Genomic DNA, 23,504 nt, shown 5'->3' with positions numbered 1-23,504 from the left:
CGTTTGGTGTTAAAAATCCATAAAAACCTTCAAGAAAACCTTAATTTCAGCACGTTCAGAGATAAACTGATGACCAGGACGCAGGCTGCTGCAGCTTTGATTCTTACAGTATGCAAGATATTTCCTCCATGTGCTTTTCCAGTAAAACCAGTTTAATCCATTCAGCCACCTGAAGAACAGCTTTATAGAAACACCTTTAGCAGTTAGTTGTTGTAAATCATACTGAGCCGAGTCGGTCAACAGAAGCTCTGTGACGGCGTGAAAGCAGCAGAGTTGAGTATTATCTGCACGGCCGTCACTCAGGACGCCGCCGCGCTGCGATTGGTTCCTCCCACAGATCGATATGGACAAATTACCACAAGACAAAAGGCAGGAAACTGGCCAGGAAGCTTGAGCTGCTCCGAATAATTAAAACAATAGATATCAGAGGTGACAGGGAGCCGGAGAGGTGGGGTGAAAAACACCACATTAATACACATCAGCCAGCGGGGGGGTGGAGCTGCTGCAGCACTTCACCCCCCCACAAAGACTCCAGACATGGAGGCGGTTTTGTGATTCTGTCAAAGGTTTCAGAGGACACGGTCTTCATGAGGACACCCTCGGTGTGTCTGCTCGGTCTTATAGGCTGTTAGAGGACAGTGAACGCACCACGCAGCTCTGAATACATGTGAGTGGATGAACGTGGTGCTGGAGGAGGAAGTACTCCGGTCCTACTGAAGTAAAAGCAGCAGTACTGCAGTGCAAGTGAAAGGACTGCATTCAAAATATACTTAAAGTACTATAATATTATGATTAATTATATCACCTGATTATAAGTGTCGTATTAATGTGTTCATCACTTTGATGCAGCAGGTAAACTTTACATTCTGCTGGGTAATTTATTAGTTGATTTATTTTGGAATTATTAATCTAAATCTGCAGCAACTTGTTACTCAGTTATTAAATAAATGTCAGAAAAAGGCAGAAAGTAGCATAAAATAGAAGCACTCAAAGTACAAGTACCTCAAAACTGTACTTCAGTGCAGTACTTGGTTACATTCCCCCAAGCTGATGTGTTTAAATGCGTGACAGTGCATCATCATCATCATCATCATCATCATCGTCATCGTCATCGTCGTCGTCGTCGTCGTCGTCGTCGTCGTCGTCGTCGTCGTCGTCATCACTGAGGGTCCAGCAGCTGATCTGAGGTCTGATGTTACTGCAGTAAAACTCCATTTCTTCAGTCTCTCGCCCGCCCACTCGCTCTCTCTCGCTCTCTCTCTCTCTGGTCGACTGCTCATCCTTTCAGTTACATAAATTACAGCAAACATCAGGAGCAAACAAACGCGCCTCCTCCAGCTCCGCTCTCTACCTGTTGCTCCTGGAAACAACATGAAACCTTCAGAAACACTGAAGGTTTCGTCTGCTTCAGTGTCTCAAACCAAAGCGGTCTTCATCTTTTTGTCCGACACATGAAACAAGGCGCCTTTTTCAGGCCACTTCTTCCAAACCGCTGGAGGAGCTCCAGAAATCGTCCAGCATGGATCAGAGGCAGGCAGAGCTGGAGAGCACAGAGCAGCTCCAGCCACAGAAGGACGCTTCAAAGATGGATTCATCAGCAAACATCGTGGAAGCCGCTGGGATCGTCCCGCTAACCTTTCAGAGATCTGCCCTGCATGAAGGAAACAGCTGAAGACGTTCAGCCTGGACGGAAGAGGACAGCTGACTCAGCATTTACACATCCAAGCTTTTAGAGCTGCAGCTAAAGGTCAAAGGTGATAAACTGCTCACTTCCACTGTTTGTTTAGTCCGAAACCGTTTACGTCACACAAGACAAAGAACAACAGCAAATCCTCACAAAAGACCACAGCTGCTGAAACAAATAACTGATTATTAAAAAAAGTTAGAATTAAAGAGTTTATTTGTCAATTGATCGATTCAGCTCTACAAGTTGGTGTCATACATATCAGTTTCCAACGTTTCCAAAGCAGGAATTAAGAGTGACGTAGTTCAGTGCATGAGCTCAGCAGGAGGAGGAGGAGGAGGAGGAGGAGGAGGAGGAGGAGGAGGAGGAGGAGGTGGTGCTGTGGGCTGTTTGTGCTGAATAAAACAGATATTTTAAGCCAAGGAGTTTAACCACAGCGCTGTCACAAAATGAACCTGGACAGTTTGAACGAATCTGTATTTTGCAGAAACGCACATCTGTCCACATCTGTCCAAATCTGTCCAAATCTGTCCCGCTGATTTTGAAATATTCTAATGTTTTAAACAACATTCGTCCTTTAAGAGGCAAAATGTGCAGCGAGGGCTGAAATTCTTCTCGCTCAGTGGAAAAGTTTTGTAGCTGCAGCCATTTTTCTGTCTGCAGTCTGTCCGTTTGCATCTGCGTCCACCTGTCCGTCTGTCCACCTGCCTTGCCGTCTCTGCCCGTCTGTCTCTCTGATGCTTCAACCCGTGTGTCCGCCTGCCGCTGCGTCTCCTCCGTCTGTCTGCTCTGATAAAAATAGACCTCATCTCCTCCTGCTAAACTATTTACCGTCTCTCAGCGTGAGTGCAGCGGGTGCAGCCCGCCGGGCGCGTCCCGCCGGGCGCGTCCCCGTCCAAACGCTGCGCTCGGCCTGATAACTGGGCTGTTTATCTCTGAATGTTTCCTCACATCACTTTGTGAAAACACCTCAAGCTGCTGGTTTCTATTGAGAAGATACAGAAAAAACTGACCCAGAAGCAGAGAACAGTAAAAACTGAGCACAGCACAAACCAGAAATGGATGTTCATCTTACTCATTTCCATAATACTGATATTTGTTGGTTATTTTCTTGATAAATCAGTTCACTTTTTGTCCTATAAGATGTCAAATAACAGTGAAAGATGCCAGTTGAACATTTCCAGAGCTGCAAATGGAAAGTTTGCTTATTTATTTTAATCATGTTTGCTTGAAAAATGTTTGAGATGATTAATCAATGATCAAATTTGATGTTATTTCTGTCGATCGACTACTTTAATTAGCTCATCTTTGAAGAGTAAAAGTACCCATAAAGCACAAAAACGAGTTGTTTCTATAATAAATGATCTCACTGGGTTTTTAGTCACTTGTCAGGTGTAGGGAGCAGCGACCTCTAGTGGTCGCAGTAATTATCACAGGATGAAGTCCAGTGATGTAGAATAAAGAGCAAGAAAGTCCACATGTGGAGGGAGGAGGGCGAGACGTGACGATGAAGATCCGGTACCCCGTCAGTCATTTAGGGATGAGGAGGTGTTGGTGAGGAGTGTTTTACAGTTATACAGTTATACAGTATACTCTATAACACAGTATAATATACTGTGTTATAGAGTATAATATACTGTGTTATAGAGTATATTATACTGCATGTACTGTTGGGTAGTTTATAACAGTGAGTCGTATTTATCTAAATATTTTATATACAAATCTGACACTAAAAGAGTAAGAAAGAATTTGAATTGTAATGAAAGTACAAAGTAACATGAAGTGGAAAGTAGAAATAGTGTCGTATAAAGTCTGAACCTCAGTTCTCGCCTCAGGATAAAAGTCCGATCTGATCCCACAGAAAAGGGAAGTGACTCAATCTCACTCAATAACAAGATTCCACAGAAGATGATAAAACTGTGGAAGCAGAGGCGAAATGCAGCACACTCTTCTTTTCTCTGATGGACTGGACCTCTGATGCTTTATATTCTTTATGACGTCTACACCAAAAACAAACATCTGTATCATTAACCCTGTACTGATTTACATGTTGCTTAAAAATTCAATAAAAATTTAAATGGCAATAAGAAAAAGATTCCACAGAAGAAACCAAAGTGTCTGCTGGGTTTTCCAGCCTGAGTGCGTATGCAGTTATTTCTTTGTGCTCAGAAGTCAAAAGATAAAAAAATCTTTTCAGTCATTTGTATTATTAGAAATGTCCGTGGGTGTCTGAATGAGGTTTTCTTACATCTGGAGCAGAAGCAGGAGGTTTTCTATTGGCTTAACGAGCAGATGAAGCAGTGCAGCAGGTGATCTGTGGGTTTCCTTTCCCTGGCCTTCGTCTGTCAGGCTTCACACAGCTCTACCTTACTGTCAAAGGCAGCTGAACACATCCTCACAGCGTTTTTGACCTGTTTTCCTCCCAGGATGAAGAGCAAAGTCTGCGGTGACCGGAAGCTCAAAGCTCCGTCAACATGCACCTGAACCCACGACCTTCGACCTGAACCGAAGAGCTCAGCCTTCACACACCACATTCTTCATCTTCAGCGACACAACAAGCAGGCCCTCAGCGCCTGGGAAGCATTTGTCACAGATGTTCAGAAAAGCTTCCTCGCGCTCTTCCTCACGCTCTTCCTCGCGCTCACACGCTGCCTCCTCTCATTGTTTCTCAGCTGTCACTTGAATGCGAGTGTTGCGGCTCGGGGGGGGCATCTGAACAGACTGTAAAAGCCCGCCTGGTGGTTTGATTTCTGGCTTCCTGGCATCTCGCTCGGGGCGGCGCGTTGCTTCTGTGAAGCTCTGCAGACATTTTCATTTGATCTGATGGACACAAAAACAGCAAGAACATCTGAAGCGTTTTAAAAACGGCCGTTCATTTTCCACTTAAAACACGGCCTCGTTAGACTTTAGCTGCAGCTGTAATTATCCTCATCAACTTTTCCATTTTTTCCCCGACAGCTGAGCTGAAGACTGCTGATTTGAGACTAAAAGCCGAATGTGAGCAGAGGCTGCAGGAATGCTGACCGTGAACTGTGGTAACAGAGCGCTAACGCACCGAAAGGTGAAGGGTTCAGCTCCCACTGGGCCGATCCAAGCTTCAAATGTATGCAGCCATGTTGCTGTGAGGCACTTTGGATAAAAGCATCTGCCAAATGGCATATTGTTGCCGCGTCTGTCTCGAAAATGTCAAACTTTTCAGAAACCCAAAATAACAGGCCTGTTTTTAACTTGATGACAAAGCAGTTCAGGAGTTTGTCCCGCGGGTTTAAGAGTTTCAGACAGCCTGTGGGTGAGTGTTCACATCCTTCACTTCAGTAAAAGTCCTGCATTCAAAACCCCACAGACAGAATTATCAGCAAAACGTCCTGAAATGATCAGTGAGCTCCTGTTTGAGTAAAGTGTTCCTGTCAGTGTGTTTCATATGGATTCATGCTCCTGCTGCGTTCATGTGTTCATTCATGTTCCTGTGCGTTCATGTGTTCATTCATGTTCCTGTGCATTCATGTGTTCATTCATGTTCCTGTGCATTCATGTGTTCATTCATGTTCCTGTGCATTCATGTGTTCATTCATGTTCCTGCTGCGTTCATGTGTTCATTCATGTTCCCGCTGCATTCATGTGTTCATTCATGTTCCTGCTGCATTCATGTGTTCATTCATGTTCCCGCTGCGTTCATGTGTTCATTCATGTTCCTGTGCATTCATGTGTTCATTCATGTTCCTGTTGTGTTCATGTGTTCATTCATGTTCCCGCTGCATTCATGTGTTCATTCATGTTCCTGCTGCGTTCATGTGTTTATCCATGTGTTCATTCATGTTCCTGCTGCGTTCATGTGTTCATCCATGTGTTCATTCATGTTCCTGCTGCGTTCATGTGTTCATCCATGTGTTCATTCATGTTCCTGCCGCGTTCCTGTGCATTCATGTGTTCATTCATGTTCCCGCTGCGTTCATGTGTTCATTCATGTTCCTGTGCGTTCATGTGTTCATTCATGTTCCTGTGCATTCATGTGTTCATTCATGTTACTGCTGCGTTCATGTGTTCATTCATGTTCCCGCTGCATTCATGTGTTCATTCATGTTCCTGCTGCGTTCATGTGTTCATTCATGTTCCCGCTGCGTTCATGTGTTCATTCATGTTCCTGTGCATTCATGTGTTCATTCATGTTCCCGCTGCGTTCATGTGTTCATTCATGTTCCCGCTGCATTCATGTGTTCATTCATGTTCCTGCTGCGTTCATGTGTTCATCCATGTGTTCATTCATGTTCCTGCTGCGTTCATGTGTTCATCCATGTGTTCATTCATGTTCCTGCTGCGTTCATGTGTTCATCCATGTGTTCATTCATGTTCCTGCCGCGTTCCTGTGCATTCATGTGTTCATTCATGTTCCCGCTGCGTTCACGTGTTCATCCATGTGTTCATTCATGTTCCCGCTGCGTTCATGTGTTCATTCATGTTCCCGCTGCGTTCATTTGTTCATTCATGTGTTCATTCGTGTTCCCGCTGCATTCATGTGTTCATTCATGTTCCTGCTGCGTTCATGTGTTCATTCATGTTCCCGCTGCGTTCATGTGTTCATTCATGTTCCCGCTGCGTTCATGTGTTCATTCATGTTCCCGCTGCGTTCATGTGTTCATTCATGTTCCCGCTGCGTTCATGTGTTCATCCATGTTCCTGCTGCAGATGTTTCAGCTCATTGAACTCCTTCATCTCCTGTTGCTGCTTTAATCTTCATCACTGCTTCAGATTCTAGAAGAGCATCACGTTTGCAGCGCGGCGTCCTGTCAGAACCTCGTATCTCTTCAGCTTTGTGACGAAGCTTTTTCAGCTGATCCAAGAAGCTTTTTAAAGAGTTTATTGAGCTGAAGAAGACATGAAGGAACTCTTTCTCTGTTTGAAATGAGCGTAAATTCAATATCTTTGTTGTGACGGTTGATTGGAAAACGTTTGAAGACGTCACCTCCTGACGGACATTTTCCATATTTTCAGACGTTACAGACGATGTGACTGATCGACTAATCAAGCAGCAGCTGGAGCCTCGGTCGGGTGGAGCAGCACCACGATGCTGGACACAGATGATCTGATCTGTCGAGGATGATGGACGCAGCAGCAGTCATGCAGTCGAAGACGGAGCTGAACAGGAAAACAAAGCTTCTGATTTAACCAGTCCATCTTCGTCCCAACCCTCGTCTTCGGTCACGAGCGTTGGGTTGAAGCTGAAAGGACTCTCCTCTGTCTGGACGCACACTTACGCCACGTTGAATGATAACATGATGCTAATTTTTCACGTGGGGCAAAAACAAAGTCAAAGCAAAGACGTGAACAGACACACGTGTCATTTGGACCAGGCAGTGTGAACTACACACTGCACTACACAACACGGGACACGCTGGACAGACGACTGATGTCCTCTGGTTCAGGGAGGTTTGGGATCCTCCAGGACGAGCTGGAGACAAATGTCTCAGCCTGCAGCCGGATGGATGGATCCTCTCAAATTCTAAAGGACATCAACACACACGCACACACACGCACACACACACACACACGCACACACATTTATGTAACGCGAAACCCTTTTGAAGAATGCTCAGGTGGGACCGATGGGCTCATAGCTATGACCTCATGTCTGTAGTGTCAAATAACACTCCACACATCATTCTGTCTCTCTCACACACACGTACGTATGTACACACACACACACACACACACACACACATGCTGGAAGACACAGCGATCAATGAGTGCCAGGATATAGATGATGTAAGCCTGACAGTTTGATCAGCTGATACTGTCTTTAAACTGATAAACCAACAGACGTAAGAAAGAAAATTGACTCTCATTGACATTTTCGTTCATCGTTCATGAGTAAAAAGCACCAAACCGACCGACAGACCAGACGGTCGATACTGGTTTAATTCCAGTACCAACATCTTTAAAACGCTCGCCCTCTGCAGTGTGTGGACGTGCCTCACGCCTCCTGTGGTTCGGAGTAAATCACAGTTATGGTTCATAAAAAGGCAAATATTTATTGCAGGTCAGTGACGGGAGGTGAACTGTGACGCTCTACAGACCTCCACCCCGACCTTCACACCCTAAAGCTTGATTTATAGTCCCACCCCCACCCCCCCAGCTGTGCTGGCCAGATCATCATGATGGGAGCAGAGGAGGAGGTCAGCTGATGTAGTATAAAAAGCAAGAAAGTCCACATGTGGAGGAAGGTGGACAGAGACAGCTGTCCACGTCCTGTGAGAGCCAGCGTTGGCCTGTTTTACCTCACATCAGTCTGACGGCAGCTGAGAGTGAAGACATACATCCAGCAAAGCCAGAGACAAGTCTGCTGCTGTGTCACAAAGACATGAGAGGACGTGAAGACGGTTACTGGACAACATCATCAAGGCGTGACGCAGCCTGATCACACAGCGATCTGCATCAGGTGACATGGGGGTCAAATCAACCAATGAGATCCAACATGAAGCTATAAATCAAAGCGACGCTGTACGTATTTATGATGGGACGCCTGTTAAGCCCCTGCGCCAAGCGTAAATCTGGTTTTACCTTCTGCCATGTACTCACAGGAGACTCTACTTCCTGCTCTGACACTGAGCGCTGCCATTGGATGTAAATCACGAGGGGCTGAATCGTCCAATCAGGGTGTAACTCTTGGGACAGAGGACTGAAGGAAGAGCATCAGAACGTCTTTTTGTCACAGCAACCAAACATGAAGGGAAACTCAAATTCATAAAAATGTTTATGTGATGTGTTTACGCAAAAAAACAACAAATTCAGGATGTTTTTTACCCCCAAACACTGAAATCTGTGTGAAAACTCAAACACCAGTTTCACTGCAGCTGTACAGGAAAGCACCGGAAACAAGGGAAGACAGTGGTCCAACAACGGGAAAGCTTTACCTTCAGTTCAATAATTCAAACCCCCTCAGGTTCACATGACAGTCTGCAGCGCTCACAACGTGTCGAGTCATTTGATTCAGTTCAAATAAAACTCCTCCTCCACACGGCAGCCTTCACTCGGGGAATTACGATCAATGCGCACAGCGTTTGTCGACAGATGCTGAGCGGTCTTTATGCCGCGTGTCAGCACTGGCCGAGTCATTATGTGCAGCGGCAGCTCGTCTCTGCAGCAGCTCGCCCAAACTACTTTCTCTTCACTTTGTGCTTTTCAGCCAGAAAAGTGTTTTTTCAAGGAGACCGTTCATTCCAGTAAAATTCTTAAAGTCAAATATTTATTCGTTGGCTTATTGATTCTTCACACATTTCGTCCTCCTCTTGCTCGTTGACTAAAATGTGTGGAAAGTGTTGAACTGACCTTTGACTCGCACACATCCTGACAAGGTGTTTTATTCTTAAGCAACTGACTTCTAACTCTTCTTTTTGGTTTTGTTCGTTCATACTTTCATCTCTCTCCGTCACTCGAGCTGCAGATGGAGGGCAGGAAGTGGTTTTCTGCACAGGAAGCACAATAACACACACTCAAAATGCAGATGTTTTGTGTTGTTTACGGTTGCTCAGATCGATCAAACCGAGAAACCACGAGGAGCTTTTACTGAGAACCAAAAGGTGTTGATCGATGTAAGAAACTGACCGAAAAACGCTGCAAAAAAATGTCTGGTGAACCTTCGTCTGCGGTCGGGAGATCTGGCTGACGGTGGAGCTGGTGTAAATTTAACTAGAAATTTAATCTGAACGTAAAAGTACTCTGACTTGTTTTGAGACGATCCACATCTTCAGCGGCGTTTCAGCGGATGTTTGCGAGCCATTAACCGAGCAAACAACCGTAACGTGAACAACAACATTCGGCGCCGCGGGGCTGAACGTTAGCTGTGAAATAACAAAGTACTTTTGTCTGCTTTCATTTGTTTTCTGGAGCAGAACGTCTGAGTGAGCAGCTATTTGTTTTATCTGCCGACTCAACATCAGCAAATCTTTCAGTTCAGCTGAAGAATCGCTCCTCTTCATCACATAAGAGTCACATCCAACATGTGATCTGATGTCCTGTTTGTACCTTTCTCTCATCATTTCATCTAAACCAGCTCAGTAAGAACTTCCCTTCATCTCGTCCTTTGCGGTTTTCATTCCTGCCCTCCGTCTGAATTTAACGTCACCTGACTGCAAACAAGCTGTAATTAACACACGTCACTGCAGAGCTAATGGGCAGAAATCCCCCGACATCACAGCACCACTGCTGGATTGACAGCTGACCTCTGCAGAACGAGCAGAGACATCAGAGCGACGGCGCGGCACCGGAGACGCCGCCGGATCGTCGCAGCATCGCTTCAAAGGGAAACTTCTCAGGATGCAACGAAGGCTCGATTGCAGCGGCTCGGCGTGGAGCGACGGACAGATGGATGAGCAGATTTATCAACAGATCGATGGAGATGTGATGGATGGAGGGAGCAGAGGAGGCCTGGAAGACGGATGGAAGGACGTGGGAAGAGGCTCTATTCTGTCAGTGACTGCTGTCAAATCTCTCTTACCGCTCTTCAGAGTTGGCTCAGGACTCGCTGTTAATGAAAGAGGAGCTGAGAGATTTCAGGCTGACTGCAGCTGAGCTCACCTTCTACAACTCAAACATCTGAAGCTGCTATAATCAATACTTTTATGTTTGCAGTGATGTGAAAGGCGTCGCTCACAGAGACGAACCACAGAGATTCATCACCTCGCTCTGCGGCTCCACTCGGCTTTTCACCATCTTTGAAATGGTTTTGTTTTTCCGACCTGCGGCTCGACGGTTGCAGCGTCGTTTCCAGCAGCTGCTGCGGCTCTGATAAAGCCTGTTCACTGCCTGCTCAGCACCGAACGGCAGACAGACGCAGCCTGAGACGAGCTGCTGGAGAAAGTGGAATATTTAAGCAGCTGCAAGTTTTTCAGGAGTTGTGGAGATCAAAACAGAGCAGAGTGAAAACTGGGCTTCGAGCCACTGGATCGGAACAAACACGACTCCAAATGAGTAATTATGTTGGTCTGAATCTGCAGGCTGTAAGTACACAAGTGTCTGAAAACAAGTTCACTATCTCAGCTTCATGCAGGGAATTATCAGAGCTGTGTTTACGGCTTGTTTCCACGACAGCGTAATAAAGACATAAGGCCGGCATGCGTCGGCCAAGAGGTGAGGCAACCTCACAGACAGGTTCACCCTCACGCCTGCAGGAGCTTTCCACGTCAGTGACCTGCACGTCTTTGACTCCAGAGGAAACCAAAACAGCAGAACAAACTATCAAAGATGAAGGATAAATAAAGAAGTCAGGCAATAATTCTCCCTTTTCCATCATTCTGTGACCAACTGTGATGTGACTGCACGCAGCAGGAGTCTGCAGACGGCAGAGCGCACTGAAACTGAGAGGAGTATCTCTGACAATCTGAGGCTGGTTTTCAGCTCTTCATCAGCTCTTCATCAGCTCTTCAGCAGCGCTTCATCAGCTCTTCAGCAGCTCTTCATCAGCTCTTCATCAGCCCTCTGCAGCTGCTCCATCTTCAGCTTTTATTTCCTGTCATCGTTCAAAGTGACTGGCTGTCACAAAGTGCTGAAGATGACCACTGTCTTGTTTTGTAGATGCATTAGTGATGAACGATAGCGCTCACTGACAAACACAGTGCATTTCCTGTCACTACACAATAAAAGTCAACTGTTGTTTTGACAGTTAAGTGCTTTTAATGTGAAGCTGCAGCAGCAGGAAACAATCAGTTTGCATTAGCAGTAACTTAATAAAGCATTTTTTCTCGTAATGTCGACAGTCAGTTCATAACACGGCAAGTTTCTGATGGGAAGCGTCATGCTAACCGCTGAGCGAGCACGTTTGCCCTTTTGTACGTTTCATGTTTTAATTCGTCACTTTTGAGTTCATTTACAAAAAACCCTCATCATCTATGAGGTTTAAAAAAAGAAAAGCAAAACAACGCAGTGATGAGCATCACGGTGCAGCCTGGGACGATCTGTGCTGGCTGCAGGCACACAGCATAATTAAATTCACATCTCGGTGTGAAATTATTTCCTCTTCCTGTGCCACCACAGTAATCAAACATAATCCACGCTCCGCGGCCTTCTGCTCTGCACCCAGACAGCTTATTGAGGAGCAAGATGCTTTTTCTCCTAACAGGCAGAGTCCTGCCTGATATTCATTTTTAATTGGAAGTGCACTTGCATTTCCGTCCTGCTCAGCGTCTCATGTCAGGAGACGCTGCACTGCTGGACTCTCATCGAGAGCTGCAGCCCACTGCGAGACGAGCTGCACGACGGCACGCCGCCGTGCATCCGATCCCGGCTCATACTAAAAACTGATCAGCAGGGTCCATTAACCATTACATGCTCCATCCTGCACATCAGCCTCTCTTGAGATGACATGACAGAGAGCGCTTTGGCGCTGCATGACTCCTGTTTGCAAGAAAGTCGCAGTTTGTTTCTGATTCTGACACGAACGTAAAGAAAGCACAAAGAGACAAACGGAAAGAAAAGAAAGCTGCAGCTCTAAACGACAGTGAGAGGTTTCTGAAGAAGTTGTGGAAAGCTGTGACGACACCGACTGAACTGACTCATCCTGGATTTCTGCTTCCATGAACTTCAGCTTCATAAACCACGTTAAACACGAAGTGAAGCCACGTTTCAGACAGGGTTTCCTCGCTGTGTCTCACACTGACGTGCAGAAAAACTTCAACGAGCTGCGACTGCAGCTAAAAATACACAATCCTGTTTGTTTATGATAAAGGAAACAAAACCAAACCAGGTTTAGAGTTAAATGGGAAACATGATTAATCTGCTGAGTCTCATGTTGAAGCCTCACGACAGAAAATAAGACAAGAAAGCGACACAGAAAACGTATACGAGGACGTAACTGCATGCGACTTGGTTTAATCCTGTTAGGCCGGGTGTGCAGGGGGGTATGACTCACACCAGAGACGAGAGGACAGACACACCGTCGCAGGGATGGAGGACAGCGTTGGTCTGTCTCTGGTCATGGAAACCTGCTGACGGTGGACACACATCTCCGTCCTGCCGCCCACAGAGTTCAGCTTCATCTCTCTCTTTGGCTTCGTCTCGTCTTCATCTCGAGTCTCTCTACCTTCACCGCCGGGCGTCCTGTCTGTCTCCTGCTGCAGTATTACACAACTCGCCCGCTTTCCTTCTCACCCTTTCCACTTTTTCACAGGGCTTCATGCAGATAAGGCTGATCTTAAAACTACAGTCATTATGGTAAAAACGGGCTGTAATAACAAAGCAGAGAGGATAAATACAGCAGACTGAAAGTCAGCAGTTCTCGCTCTGCTCTGCTCTGCTCTGCTCTGCTCTGCTCTCAGCACGTCAGCCTCATAGAGGCTGTGTGAACAGCTTCAGCTGATCAGGTTCATTCGTCTGCGCTTCACTGCTCACATTCTGGTTTCTTTCTGCTCCGTAAAATAAGACAAGCGGCCGACTGGAGCCTTTCAAAGCTTCCCAATTCATTTCATCTTCACCGCTTGAGCCGAGCTGCTCCGGTTAAGAGAATAAAAGCATGCAGGAGGGAAAGATGCTTCCTAAAAACTCACCCTTTGTTAAGGACTCAGAGGATTTATTAAGAAGTCCAATACAGACGCTTTATGCAGCAGCACTGAGAGCAGCTTTCAGGTTGGCTGGAAATCATCCTGACGTTTAGTGTTTGAGCTCTTCAGACCTTTTGACCTCTGAACTGACAGCCTGTCACATAAATCAACAAAGAGCTCACACATGGTTTTAACACGTTATAACGTCGTGAAGTCTTAATTCATGTATTTGTAGCTATAATCGATGCTGTCAGTCCTCCTGAACTGATGCAACTTTCTGAAACTCTTTTATGTTCATTACCTCTTTATTAATGACTCATTAACATTTACTGCGTTAGGAGGACTTTTTATCATGTGAGACACACGCCATCATTTATTAATGACCCGATTATCAATTATTCATCAGCAAGAGATATTTTTCCCCCAAAGTTTCTCTTATTAATGGCTTGTATATTAATTTAATAAATGATTTATTATCTATTAATAAAGGCATCAGTTGCAACTTAACCCCCCCCACAGAGCCTCATGAGATGTCTTCTGAGAAAGTGGCACTGATGATGATGATGATGATGATGATGATGATGATGATGATGATGATGGCTGACAACAAGAAATGCTGATTTGTCAGCTGTACAGTTCACAGCTTCATCAGACTTCTCCTGTGCTTAGACGCAGTAGCTGGAAGAAACGATGCGTTTAATGACTTTCCATCATAGTAGTTTGGGAAAAAGGTACGTTAACAAAGGCAGGCGGGCAGGCGGCGCTGAGCCAGCCATCCACCACATTCCTTCTAACTACTTCAAACTGCTCTTCACATGTAGTTTGTCCCTGGCTCGCTGCGTACAAACAGTACAATGCCCTCATCAAATGCACAATGACAACTCCTCTTATTTACAGCTGCAGCTTGCACTGAGTGTGCAGTAAAGTGTGTGTGGGTGGGCGAGAAAGACAATAGCCGGAGAGGAGGGAGGTGAAAAAACCGGAGAGAGAAGGAGACAGATGAATAACGAGAGAGAGGGAGGACGGACCGTGAAACAATGATGCTGCCCATCAAAAAGCCAAAATGTTCTGAACGCGCAGCAGGAGGCGGCGGCAGAAATAGACGTGAACATGAAGTCCGGGCGGCGTGCGCACGCTTCGCTCCGAGGATGGCAAACCAGGACAAAGCTTAAAACTCGTAACAGCCGTGAATTCGCACCCGCCTACGAAGTGTACGTACACACACGGCTCGGATAAGCGCAGCACTGCAGGCTCATTTAGCCCATTTCTCGGGTGTAATGTGGTGTTTACAACACCCCGGGGACCAGCCCTCCTCCCTCAGCTCCTCTCCTCATGGGAAAGAAAGACCGAAAGAGGCCCGGAGAGGTTTGGAAACACACTTTCATCTCGTAAAACCATCAACTTGTCCATCATCGTCACGGTAATCTGGAACCTGGACGTCCTGTCAACCGCCATCATCATCACCATCCTTCATATTCATCACCGCTGTTTACTGTCGCTGCCAAGTGTGTCATCGTTCCCGCCTTTGCATCACGCTCATCATCCTCATCGCCACAGTCACCATCATCATCATCATCACCTTCGACAGGCTGGCAGCTACATGCAGCCGTTTGGAGGAGGCCTCGTCTCAGCAGCACAGTGTAAAACTCAGGGAAAGTGAGCTGGAAGAAAAAACACTGGCTTACTGTCAAATCCCCCCGAATCCAGCCGTCTCTCCTGCGTCTCACTTTTCTATTATATCAAATACAGACATAATACTTGGGAGTGTGCCTCAGCGCCTCCACGACGCTCCTTTAAAGCCACACCGACATCAAAAAGTGATTTTCTGCCAAGCAAATTCTCTTTTTTCACGTCTTTAAAGCCGCATTAAAGTGAGACTCCAGCGTGTAACTGCTGATGAGCAGCAGCCGTCGCAGCTTCAGCTGACAGCTGTGGGTTAATGCTACACAGTCCAAGTGGAGAGTCTTTGTTTCAGGGTGTGAAACGAAACCATTTGAATTGGAGTTCATCTCATCATTTCCTCCATGTGTTAACCTTTTATTAGTGCAAACACAGACTTCATATCTGTCTGCATGATGCATCAACGTAAAAGCACATCGTTTGATTAGCATGCACGGCTAACGTGTGACAGGCGGACCGTCGTAAACATTCAGAAATGTGACTTCACTTTATAAAGAAAAGGCAAAGTTAAAAAAATCGGATTCAGGGAAACATTTGAGGCGGCAAACAAACGTTCAGTGGTCCCAAGACGAGGGTGCAATCGACTTTACAACAACAACTGGCGGACTGTGATCCTCTGAAGATGTCAAAGGGAATCAGTGAGCAGCGTCGATGCTGAGCGATGTTTGCTAACGTTATCCACCATAAACCTGCTAGGCTAGCAGAAAATTTAGCATTGTGGCTTTCCATCCTTACAAACACATGAAGAACGTGCTCTTTCCTCTCATCTCACTTTAAAAGATGAATCCTATCACTATGCATCATGTGAGAGGTGCTCACTCTCCGCCTCTGAGTTTCTGCCTCTTTCAGCTCTTTGTTTTTGGTGTCAGAGCCGACAAATGTCATCTGTGGTTCATCTCTGTGCTCTCATCGCCCTCACATCCAGCAGTTATCAGTGCTTAAATTAACCCACTGTGCACAGATTCATTAAGAAAAACCATAAAAATCACAAACAGCCAAAACCTTGACAACAAAAAAATCCTAATTGCATTGTGGACCATCTGTGTGCTGCTTAAGAAGAGCAGAACAAAGCAGCATCAGATCATCTGTAAATCTAAGATGCTTCTCATTAAGAAAAGTTCTTAACGAACCCTCCAGCGCCATCAACACCACTCAGCCTCTGTGATCTATGAGCACGGCCATCATTTAATCAATCCATCATCTAACAGCATCAGAGCAGCAGGTACCATCAGGTGAATCTACCGTTCAACTATCTGCACAAAGAGGCTATTAAACAACATTAAGAGCAGCTACAGCCCACACAACAACTGTCTACACCTGCGAGCCAGAAATATTCTGCCCAAAACACACAAACATTTGCAGGTTTTGACCACAGAAATTTGACCTATTGTGTAAACAGGCCAACAGACAAAGGAGCACGGAGCAGTGAGTCAGACGAAGAAGCGAACGCCTCCTTCTCCCTTCGCTCGTCTGCTAACCAACCATCTGTGTTTTCAGAGCGCCAGCCTCGCTCCTGAGCTGCTTCCTCCCTCTGTGATCACAGGCTGACAGAGCGAACCCGAGCGTTTCTGTGTCACCGCAACAACCTGGAGGTGAGGTGGGTGGTAGACGCGTAGCGTTGCATGACTGAGCGCCGCGCTGATGGCTGACTGACACAATTCCCGCACGGAGCTCGCTAACAAACTAAACACTGATGTCAATCCAGCGTCGGCGAGACAATCCAAACGAAACCTGCTCCTGCTGCTGCATGCTAACACTTTAGCAGATGCCACATGAGGAACGACAGCAGGTGCTTCGGATTAGCTTCAGAGAGGAAAAAAAAGAGAACTCTGAGGCTAAATGCTAATAGCCTGCTCCCTAAGAAGTGATGGTGTATTTACATGACGAGCGAATCTGCTGTCAGCTCCCAGTTCAGTCTTCTGGTCACACACATTAACCTTCCTATTGTGTCGGATTTGACTGAAATTTTGCACTTTTTTATTGGAACATGGCTTTAAAACACTGGTTATAATGTTATTTGACTGTGGGTGACCCTCATCCGAACATCTTTTTCACGATCCCATCATGTGCCATGTAGAGCTGGAGAACAAAGGACCCTGCGGACAGAAGAATTACCCCTTTACATGCACAACAGCATTTTTAAAGCTCAAAATGTCTGCAGGGCAGCTAATCCCACATCCTGAACATGCTAGCTGTCAAGGCTTCAGCAGGTTTGAAACAGAATAGCTTGTATGACATGTAGCTCAAACACATCTGCAGCTAAAGGTGTCCGTCCGTCACTCTGCTGAACACCTGACGTCATGGAAGGAGCTGAAGTTCAATCTGTGTTTTTTCACACCAACACACACCTGAACAGTCGCTGAGTGAATGAATGCAAACGTCGCGCCGCGTTACAGCAGCTGCTATCACATAACGTCTTACTACGTCTTTTTAAACAGCTTCCACAAAGTGTGACTCTTCAAGATCTCAGCACATCTCCGGTTCTATTCTGACAGCGGCTAGCTGAAATATCCTAACGTTTACAACGAGGATTAGCACAAACCTTTGCTAATTAGCAACTGTTTGCATGCTTACACCCTAAATAAGACAGTAAACATGGTAAACATTATACCTGCTAAACATCGGCATGTTACCATTGTCACTGTGCACATGTTAGCATGCTGATGTTAGCATTTAGCTCAATGCACTGCTGTGTGTTAGCGCAACCTAACAGAGCTGCTGATATGGCTGATGTTTAGCATTAGCAATAGGCTGGTGATACCAGGCAGCACAGAAAAACAGCAGCCCATCACTTCTGATGCTCTCGACGGTCCGACCACAGCTGCAGGTTGCTGAAGAAGCTGTTGGGCTGAATTTTTCCTTCGCTGGGCTACACAGCATGTTTTAACACATGTAACCTGACAGGCTGTTTGAAGCGGTCATCACAGTATGTGCAGCTCTGCAGACATCAGAGAGACCTCAAACGCCACGTTCACTCCCACAAGCTACAGAAAACAACTGTGAGCTATACACCTCATTACACCCCAACGTAAAGCTTATTTCAGCTTCAACATGCCCAGAGAAGCAAATAAATACATAAAGGACAGCTGAGACTTGATCACAACGGGTTTCCTTCAGCTCGCCAGGAAACATCAAGGTCTTCTCAGACGTGACCTCCGCTTCCAAAGTCACAAAGTCCAAATCTCCACCGCCGAGTCGTCACAAAGAGATCTCAGCATGTTCACATGAAATTATCGCTTCAGCGAGGAGTGAAAACACACGCAGAGACGTACTGTACAGCATGTCAGCCATCACATGGCGGCCGGACGGACAGAAGAGCCAGAACACAAACACGACTTCACCGTCATGTTTAAAACATCCTTCATCTCTGAAGTCAGTGCGTCTGAGCCTCTTATCGACACAAGGCGAGCAGCCAGCAGACAACCTGGAAACCAAACCTCTTGCAATTAACACCTACGATTAACAAGCGTGCGTTTAATAATGAGTGTAATTAATGGTGCTTCTACAGCAGGAGCCCTCGCCCTCCTTCTCAACACCTTCACGTCTTTGTTGTGACAGCGAACTTCGAGACCGCACGTCATCTCACAAAGCGTCTCGTTGGGGCCACGTGGCTGCACCGTGCACACAAAGAAACCTGGACGCCGTGCCAACCTGAGCCTGAGAGCTTTGTGATTGGCTGGCTGTGACTTCACAGGAGAGGCTTTGTTCAAAACGCCACGTGATGCCGTCTGTTCTAAACAGATGGAAACACTTGACGGGTGACGCAGATATGAACCACCTCTATGCCATTTTAATGTAAAAACATTTATTTGTTGCACTTTGCATCCAGAGCAAAGCTAAAAATATGTAAACACACACTAATCAATTCACAAGCTGATCATGACTTAAACACTGAGTGAAAACACCGAATTTATGATGCCATGTTTACTATATTTCTGTTTATGTGCAGAAGGAGATGTTTTTTTATAAAATGATCACTGCTGTGCAAACAAGGCATTTTGTCAATAAAGCTCCAACTGTGGAAGAATTAGTTAATGCAACATCCTCCGACATGACGACCTGATAGCTGAGTCCATGTCCTACCAAATGTTCTGCTCATGGGTAAATAACAGGAAAGTGTTGGGTCTTGGTTCTCTTCCACAACAACACCAGGTAAGGAAATCTGGCCTGAGGTGAACTGATGTGAGCCACTGAAAATGACCCCGGCTGAGGTGTTTGCACGTCTACAAAGCACATAAACAAACGTGAGACGAGACGGACGGGACTTTTGAACATCTGTTCATGTGGACTCATTGGACTCCGGCTGTCTCTGTCTCTGCTGCACCTTGTCTCTCAGCGATCCAGCAGAAATTAAAACCATAATAATTCATCTTTTCTTTGTCTCATGTGCCTGTGGACTGACTATATTTGGGTTTTTCACTGTTGGTCAGACTAAAAAAATCAATAATGAATCTGATAAATAGCCTTCAGACATTTTCACACCTGAGGAACGATCTGCGAGCTGACTGAGGGATTTTTCACAGGAGATCCTCCTCAGTGTTTTGTAATAAAACCTTGAATGTGGCAGAGACGGCATGGTGCGTTTGTGTGAGGCCACATTAGCATGACATGTACCAACAATAGCTTTGTGAGGATTATGATTTCTCAGGGAAACATCTCATCCTTTGTACAGCAGCCCGGCTGTTAGCAGGCACGCTCAGCACAGCCACAGGCGCTTCCTTTGTCTCAATGAAAGTGTCACTACGCACAAACACCACTGAAGAAACACGCCACCGATCACGTCTGCAGAGGCGAAAGACTTCTGCCAGCGTCGGATTTCATAACACCTGACCCAAATTTCCAAACCAGGTGTCATGCATATTCAGCAAACATGCCAGGAGAGGCTCTGCTTTCACCTGCTGAGGCTGGACACATTACTGGGAGCATCGTTTCACCATCAAACAGTCCCAGTTTCACATCAACAAAGAACTTTCTTTGTGTGACAGCAGCCTGAACGATGGCTGGCCATCACGTGCAGAAGAATCCTAAAAAAACATCTGTCTGCACCTCTTCCCATCTCTTCTCCTCTCCTCTTCTCTCCTCTCGCTCCCATTTCCATAAATTATGGAGGGAGGCTATATTTGGACTCGGTGACGGGAGCGGGGGGTGGGTGGTGGTGGGGGGGTCTGGAGATGCTTTGTTCAGCACACATGAAAGCAGCACACTCATTCAGGTTCACTTCAATGCTCTCTGCATGCTGATGGTCATTTACTGAGCTCATTTCACTCCTGCGTCTTCTGCACGTGCACATTAATACGTCTCAACCCTCCTCGTCCACTGTGGCTTTCCAAATGCGCACAAGAGACGTGGGATTATTAACCCGGATCACCCATGAACAAGCACGATTAGCAGCCTGTAAATCAGCCGTGCAGAATGTGTTCAGGCTGACACGGTCTCCGGCACCTCACCATCTTGGACTCCCTCCGCCGCCAAAAGGCCGACCAGCGGAGGAGAAAATTATCTGTGATTCAAGAGCCCCCACAGCGGAGCTCTGCGGCCTGACAGCAGCCTGTAAGCAAACGGAAACAATCAGACCTGGAGAGCAATTAAGCCACCTTTGTCTGTGTTTGGTCAATTCAGCGCGCGCCTCGTCCGAGCGCCTGAAAACAGAAGACAAAGAGCACCGCGCGGACTCTCACCAGCAGCTCCAGCGCGCCTCTCTTGTTGAGCTGCTTTAATTAATTCAGTTCACCAACTCGTGAATCTTTTATTTCCCCGTCCCTCCTCACGGGGCGGGTGGGTATCACTTTCATGACGGGGGGAAGGCAGGATGAGCGCGAGGAGCGGCGGCTGAAAACATGGAAACGCGCATGAAAGCATCCCGAGGAGCGCTCGACCTGCGCGCGCGAAGACGGAGCGAAACTGAACTGATGGAGTGGGGGGGGGCGGGGGGGGACATCATCCTGCACATCCTGGGAAGAGAAGGATGGAGAGAAAAGCGCACAGCCTACACAGACCTGACATTCCCACTTTCTGCTCAGTAACCGTGTGTGTGTGTGTGTGTGTGTGTGTGTGTGTGTGTGTGTGTGTGTGTGTGTGTGTGTGGCGGCGCGCGCCCGCTCACCGCTGGACTCGCCTACCTCCACAATCAGCGTCTTCTCCTCTCCACACACGGAAACGACCCAGAACAAAATGGGAAAGTAGCAGGTTTTCCAGCACAATCCCGGGAGCCCCGCTTTCCTCCTCCGCCTCACTCCTCCTCCTCCCGTCGCCATGGCTGTGTCCCCGAAATCCCCCCCTCCGCTTTCCGCCGGTGATTTCCAGGCTCCTGCTCCGCTTGTTTACCGGAGGAAACGGTCCGTGTGCTCCTGCTTCATCCCGTCTGCTCTGACCGTCTCTGCGTGTGCGCGTCGCCTCACTCTCTCCCGGTTCGCCAGAGCAGACGCGCTATTGGTCTCCTACAGTTGACGAGCGCCCATTGCGCAGCCTCATTTAGGTGCGGTGGAACAGCTGGGGAAGCCTGGCGACAAGACAGCGCGGATGCAGGTTGGTCGGTCCGCTCGGGTATCATTGAGGAGGAGAAGGGGGAGGGACGGAGAGAGGGATGCAGAGAGAGAGAGAGAGAGAGAGAGAGAGAGAGAGAGAGAGAGAGAGAGAGAGAGAGAGAGAGAGAGAGAGAGGTGTGTGATGGATGTTGTTGCAGTGGCGCTTTGCCAACGCCAGGAGCGCTGCAGAGGCAGAGAGACGCCGCTCAGTGTTTTATTTCTCCCCTAAAGCAAGTTTCTGACAAAAAGCTGTCAATAAGTACAAGAATACCCATCAAGCAAATGTAGATTAAAACCAATAAGATGTGATTTAGTGCACGCATTCATCCAATGGGAGCCAAGCAGAGGACGAAGACGACTTCCTGCAGCAGCTGAAGAAGTTCAGCGATGGTTCACTTCAGCTCCACCATCACTGAATCCATCCTCACCTCCTCCGTCACCTTCTGCTGCCAGGACCTGGACACAACCTGGACCTGGACCTGGACCCTGAGGCGAGCAGGACTGACTGGCTGACTCCTCTCACCCTCGACACAAACCCTTTGAGTGACTTCCCTCAGCAGGAGTAAAATCAGACCAAATTCATTTTGATGGTAACGTGAAGGACAACATCGGTCAGTCGGTTACCTGCTCAGGTGTCAGCTGCACACAGGCTGTTTATGAATGCAAAGCGCTGAATTTTGGCCATGTTACTGGAACGTGTAGCGTCCTGGTCCCCCCGCTCTTAGAGGGTCGTTGTTATTTTCAGGAGATGAACTGTTTGTGGATTTGTTTACAACCAGACTGACGAATCTGAATGAAACGTCCTCGACAACAGCTGCTCTGTGCGTTACTTAACATCAAGTATCGGTTTCACTCGCACACCACCACCGACAGGTTTGACTGACTTGTAACTCACACGGAGCCCATTTACACCTTTATATGTGCTGAGCATGTGTACGCGCTCCGTGTGCATCGACTGCATGCGACAGCGTGAAGCAGAGACATTACTCAAAGAGGCACAACCAGAGATTCATCATTCAGAGACATCACACCGCATGTTGTCCACAATAAGTGCCTTTAACTTAAAATGCACAGCAGCCTCTGAGGCAGCAGATCAATACAATGATCGCCGTCGCACTCAGTCCAAACATAATCAAACCACGGCTTCACAAATGTTCAATCAGAAACTTCTCTGAGGAGCGAGCAGACGCTGTTTTCCTCATTCCGACTCGGTTTTCTTTCACCTTTTTCCACAGGCCTTTAAATTATGAATGAGCGAGCGCTGATTCATAATGCATTTGTCCTCCGGTGCACTCGCAGGTTGTATGTGGAAATATACAGAAAAATCTATTCTGTGGAAGTATTCCATGTCTGCATGACACAGAGGGGAACATAAGCAGGACTCAACAAGAAGCAGCAAGTAAAGGGAGGAAAGGAAAATGCAGCAGGAAGGAGGCGTGTAGGAGGAGAGGAGGAGGAGCGGAGGTGAAGACGAGGAAGGAGACAAAGGGAGAAAAGACAGCAGGAGGAGGATGGAGTGAGCAGAAAGAAGAGCGCAGAGGAGCAGCTGCTTAACTTTCAATTGCCTTGTTGTCCTGAGGTAAACGCTAACATCAGTATGCTAACATGCTGATATTTAGCAGGCTGCAGCGTTCATTACTTCCACCCAGCCAAGCGCTTCATTTTCTGTCTTCAGCTTCAGAACGGACAGGTGTGTGTTACTCCGACAGCGCAGGTGAGCAGGAGTGCTGCAGCATGAACCAAAGCAACAGCTCCTATTGGTACAACTCAAGCTGTTCTTCCACAGGCTGCATGTGATGTTGCTTTTCACTAATGTTCACGTCCACAATCTTAGTTTGGCGTTATAGCATGCTAACACAAAGGGTAGCTGATGGATGACCGTCATCAGTTCTGCAGGAATTTGGGCTGAAACCAAATGTGGACAAACAGACATGAATGTTTGTCAGCTCACTGTGGTGCTAGAAGGACAGTCAGGGGACCACAAGGACATGAGGACTCATTAGGACACATTTTGTTGGAAGTCCATCCAACAGTTATTGAGGGATTTCAGTGAGGAGCACGGCGGAGGACCGACTGACCGGCAGAGCC

General features: G+C 46.9%; 1 protein-coding gene across 1 annotated transcript in view; it reads right to left on the bottom strand.

The window, feature by feature from the left end:
* Positions 1 to 21,574, bottom strand: part of mmp24 (matrix metallopeptidase 24) — a 55,149-nt gene extending 33,575 nt beyond the window's left edge. The window contains exon 1 of the mRNA XM_070959943.1: positions 21,012 to 21,574. Coding sequence (XP_070816044.1) covers positions 21,012 to 21,146 — 135 coding nt within the window. The 5' untranslated portion in view covers positions 21,147 to 21,574. The remainder of the gene's footprint in view (positions 1 to 21,011) is intronic.
* Positions 21,575 to 23,504: the final 1,930 nt, after the last annotated feature.

Source organism: Chaetodon trifascialis, chromosome 3 (assembly GCF_039877785.1).
Source record: "Chaetodon trifascialis isolate fChaTrf1 chromosome 3, fChaTrf1.hap1, whole genome shotgun sequence".
Lineage (NCBI taxonomy): Eukaryota > Metazoa > Chordata > Actinopteri > Chaetodontiformes > Chaetodontidae > Chaetodon > Chaetodon trifascialis.
The sequence above is the reverse complement of the archived record's forward strand: the minus strand, read 5'-3'. Positions and strand labels throughout refer to the sequence as shown.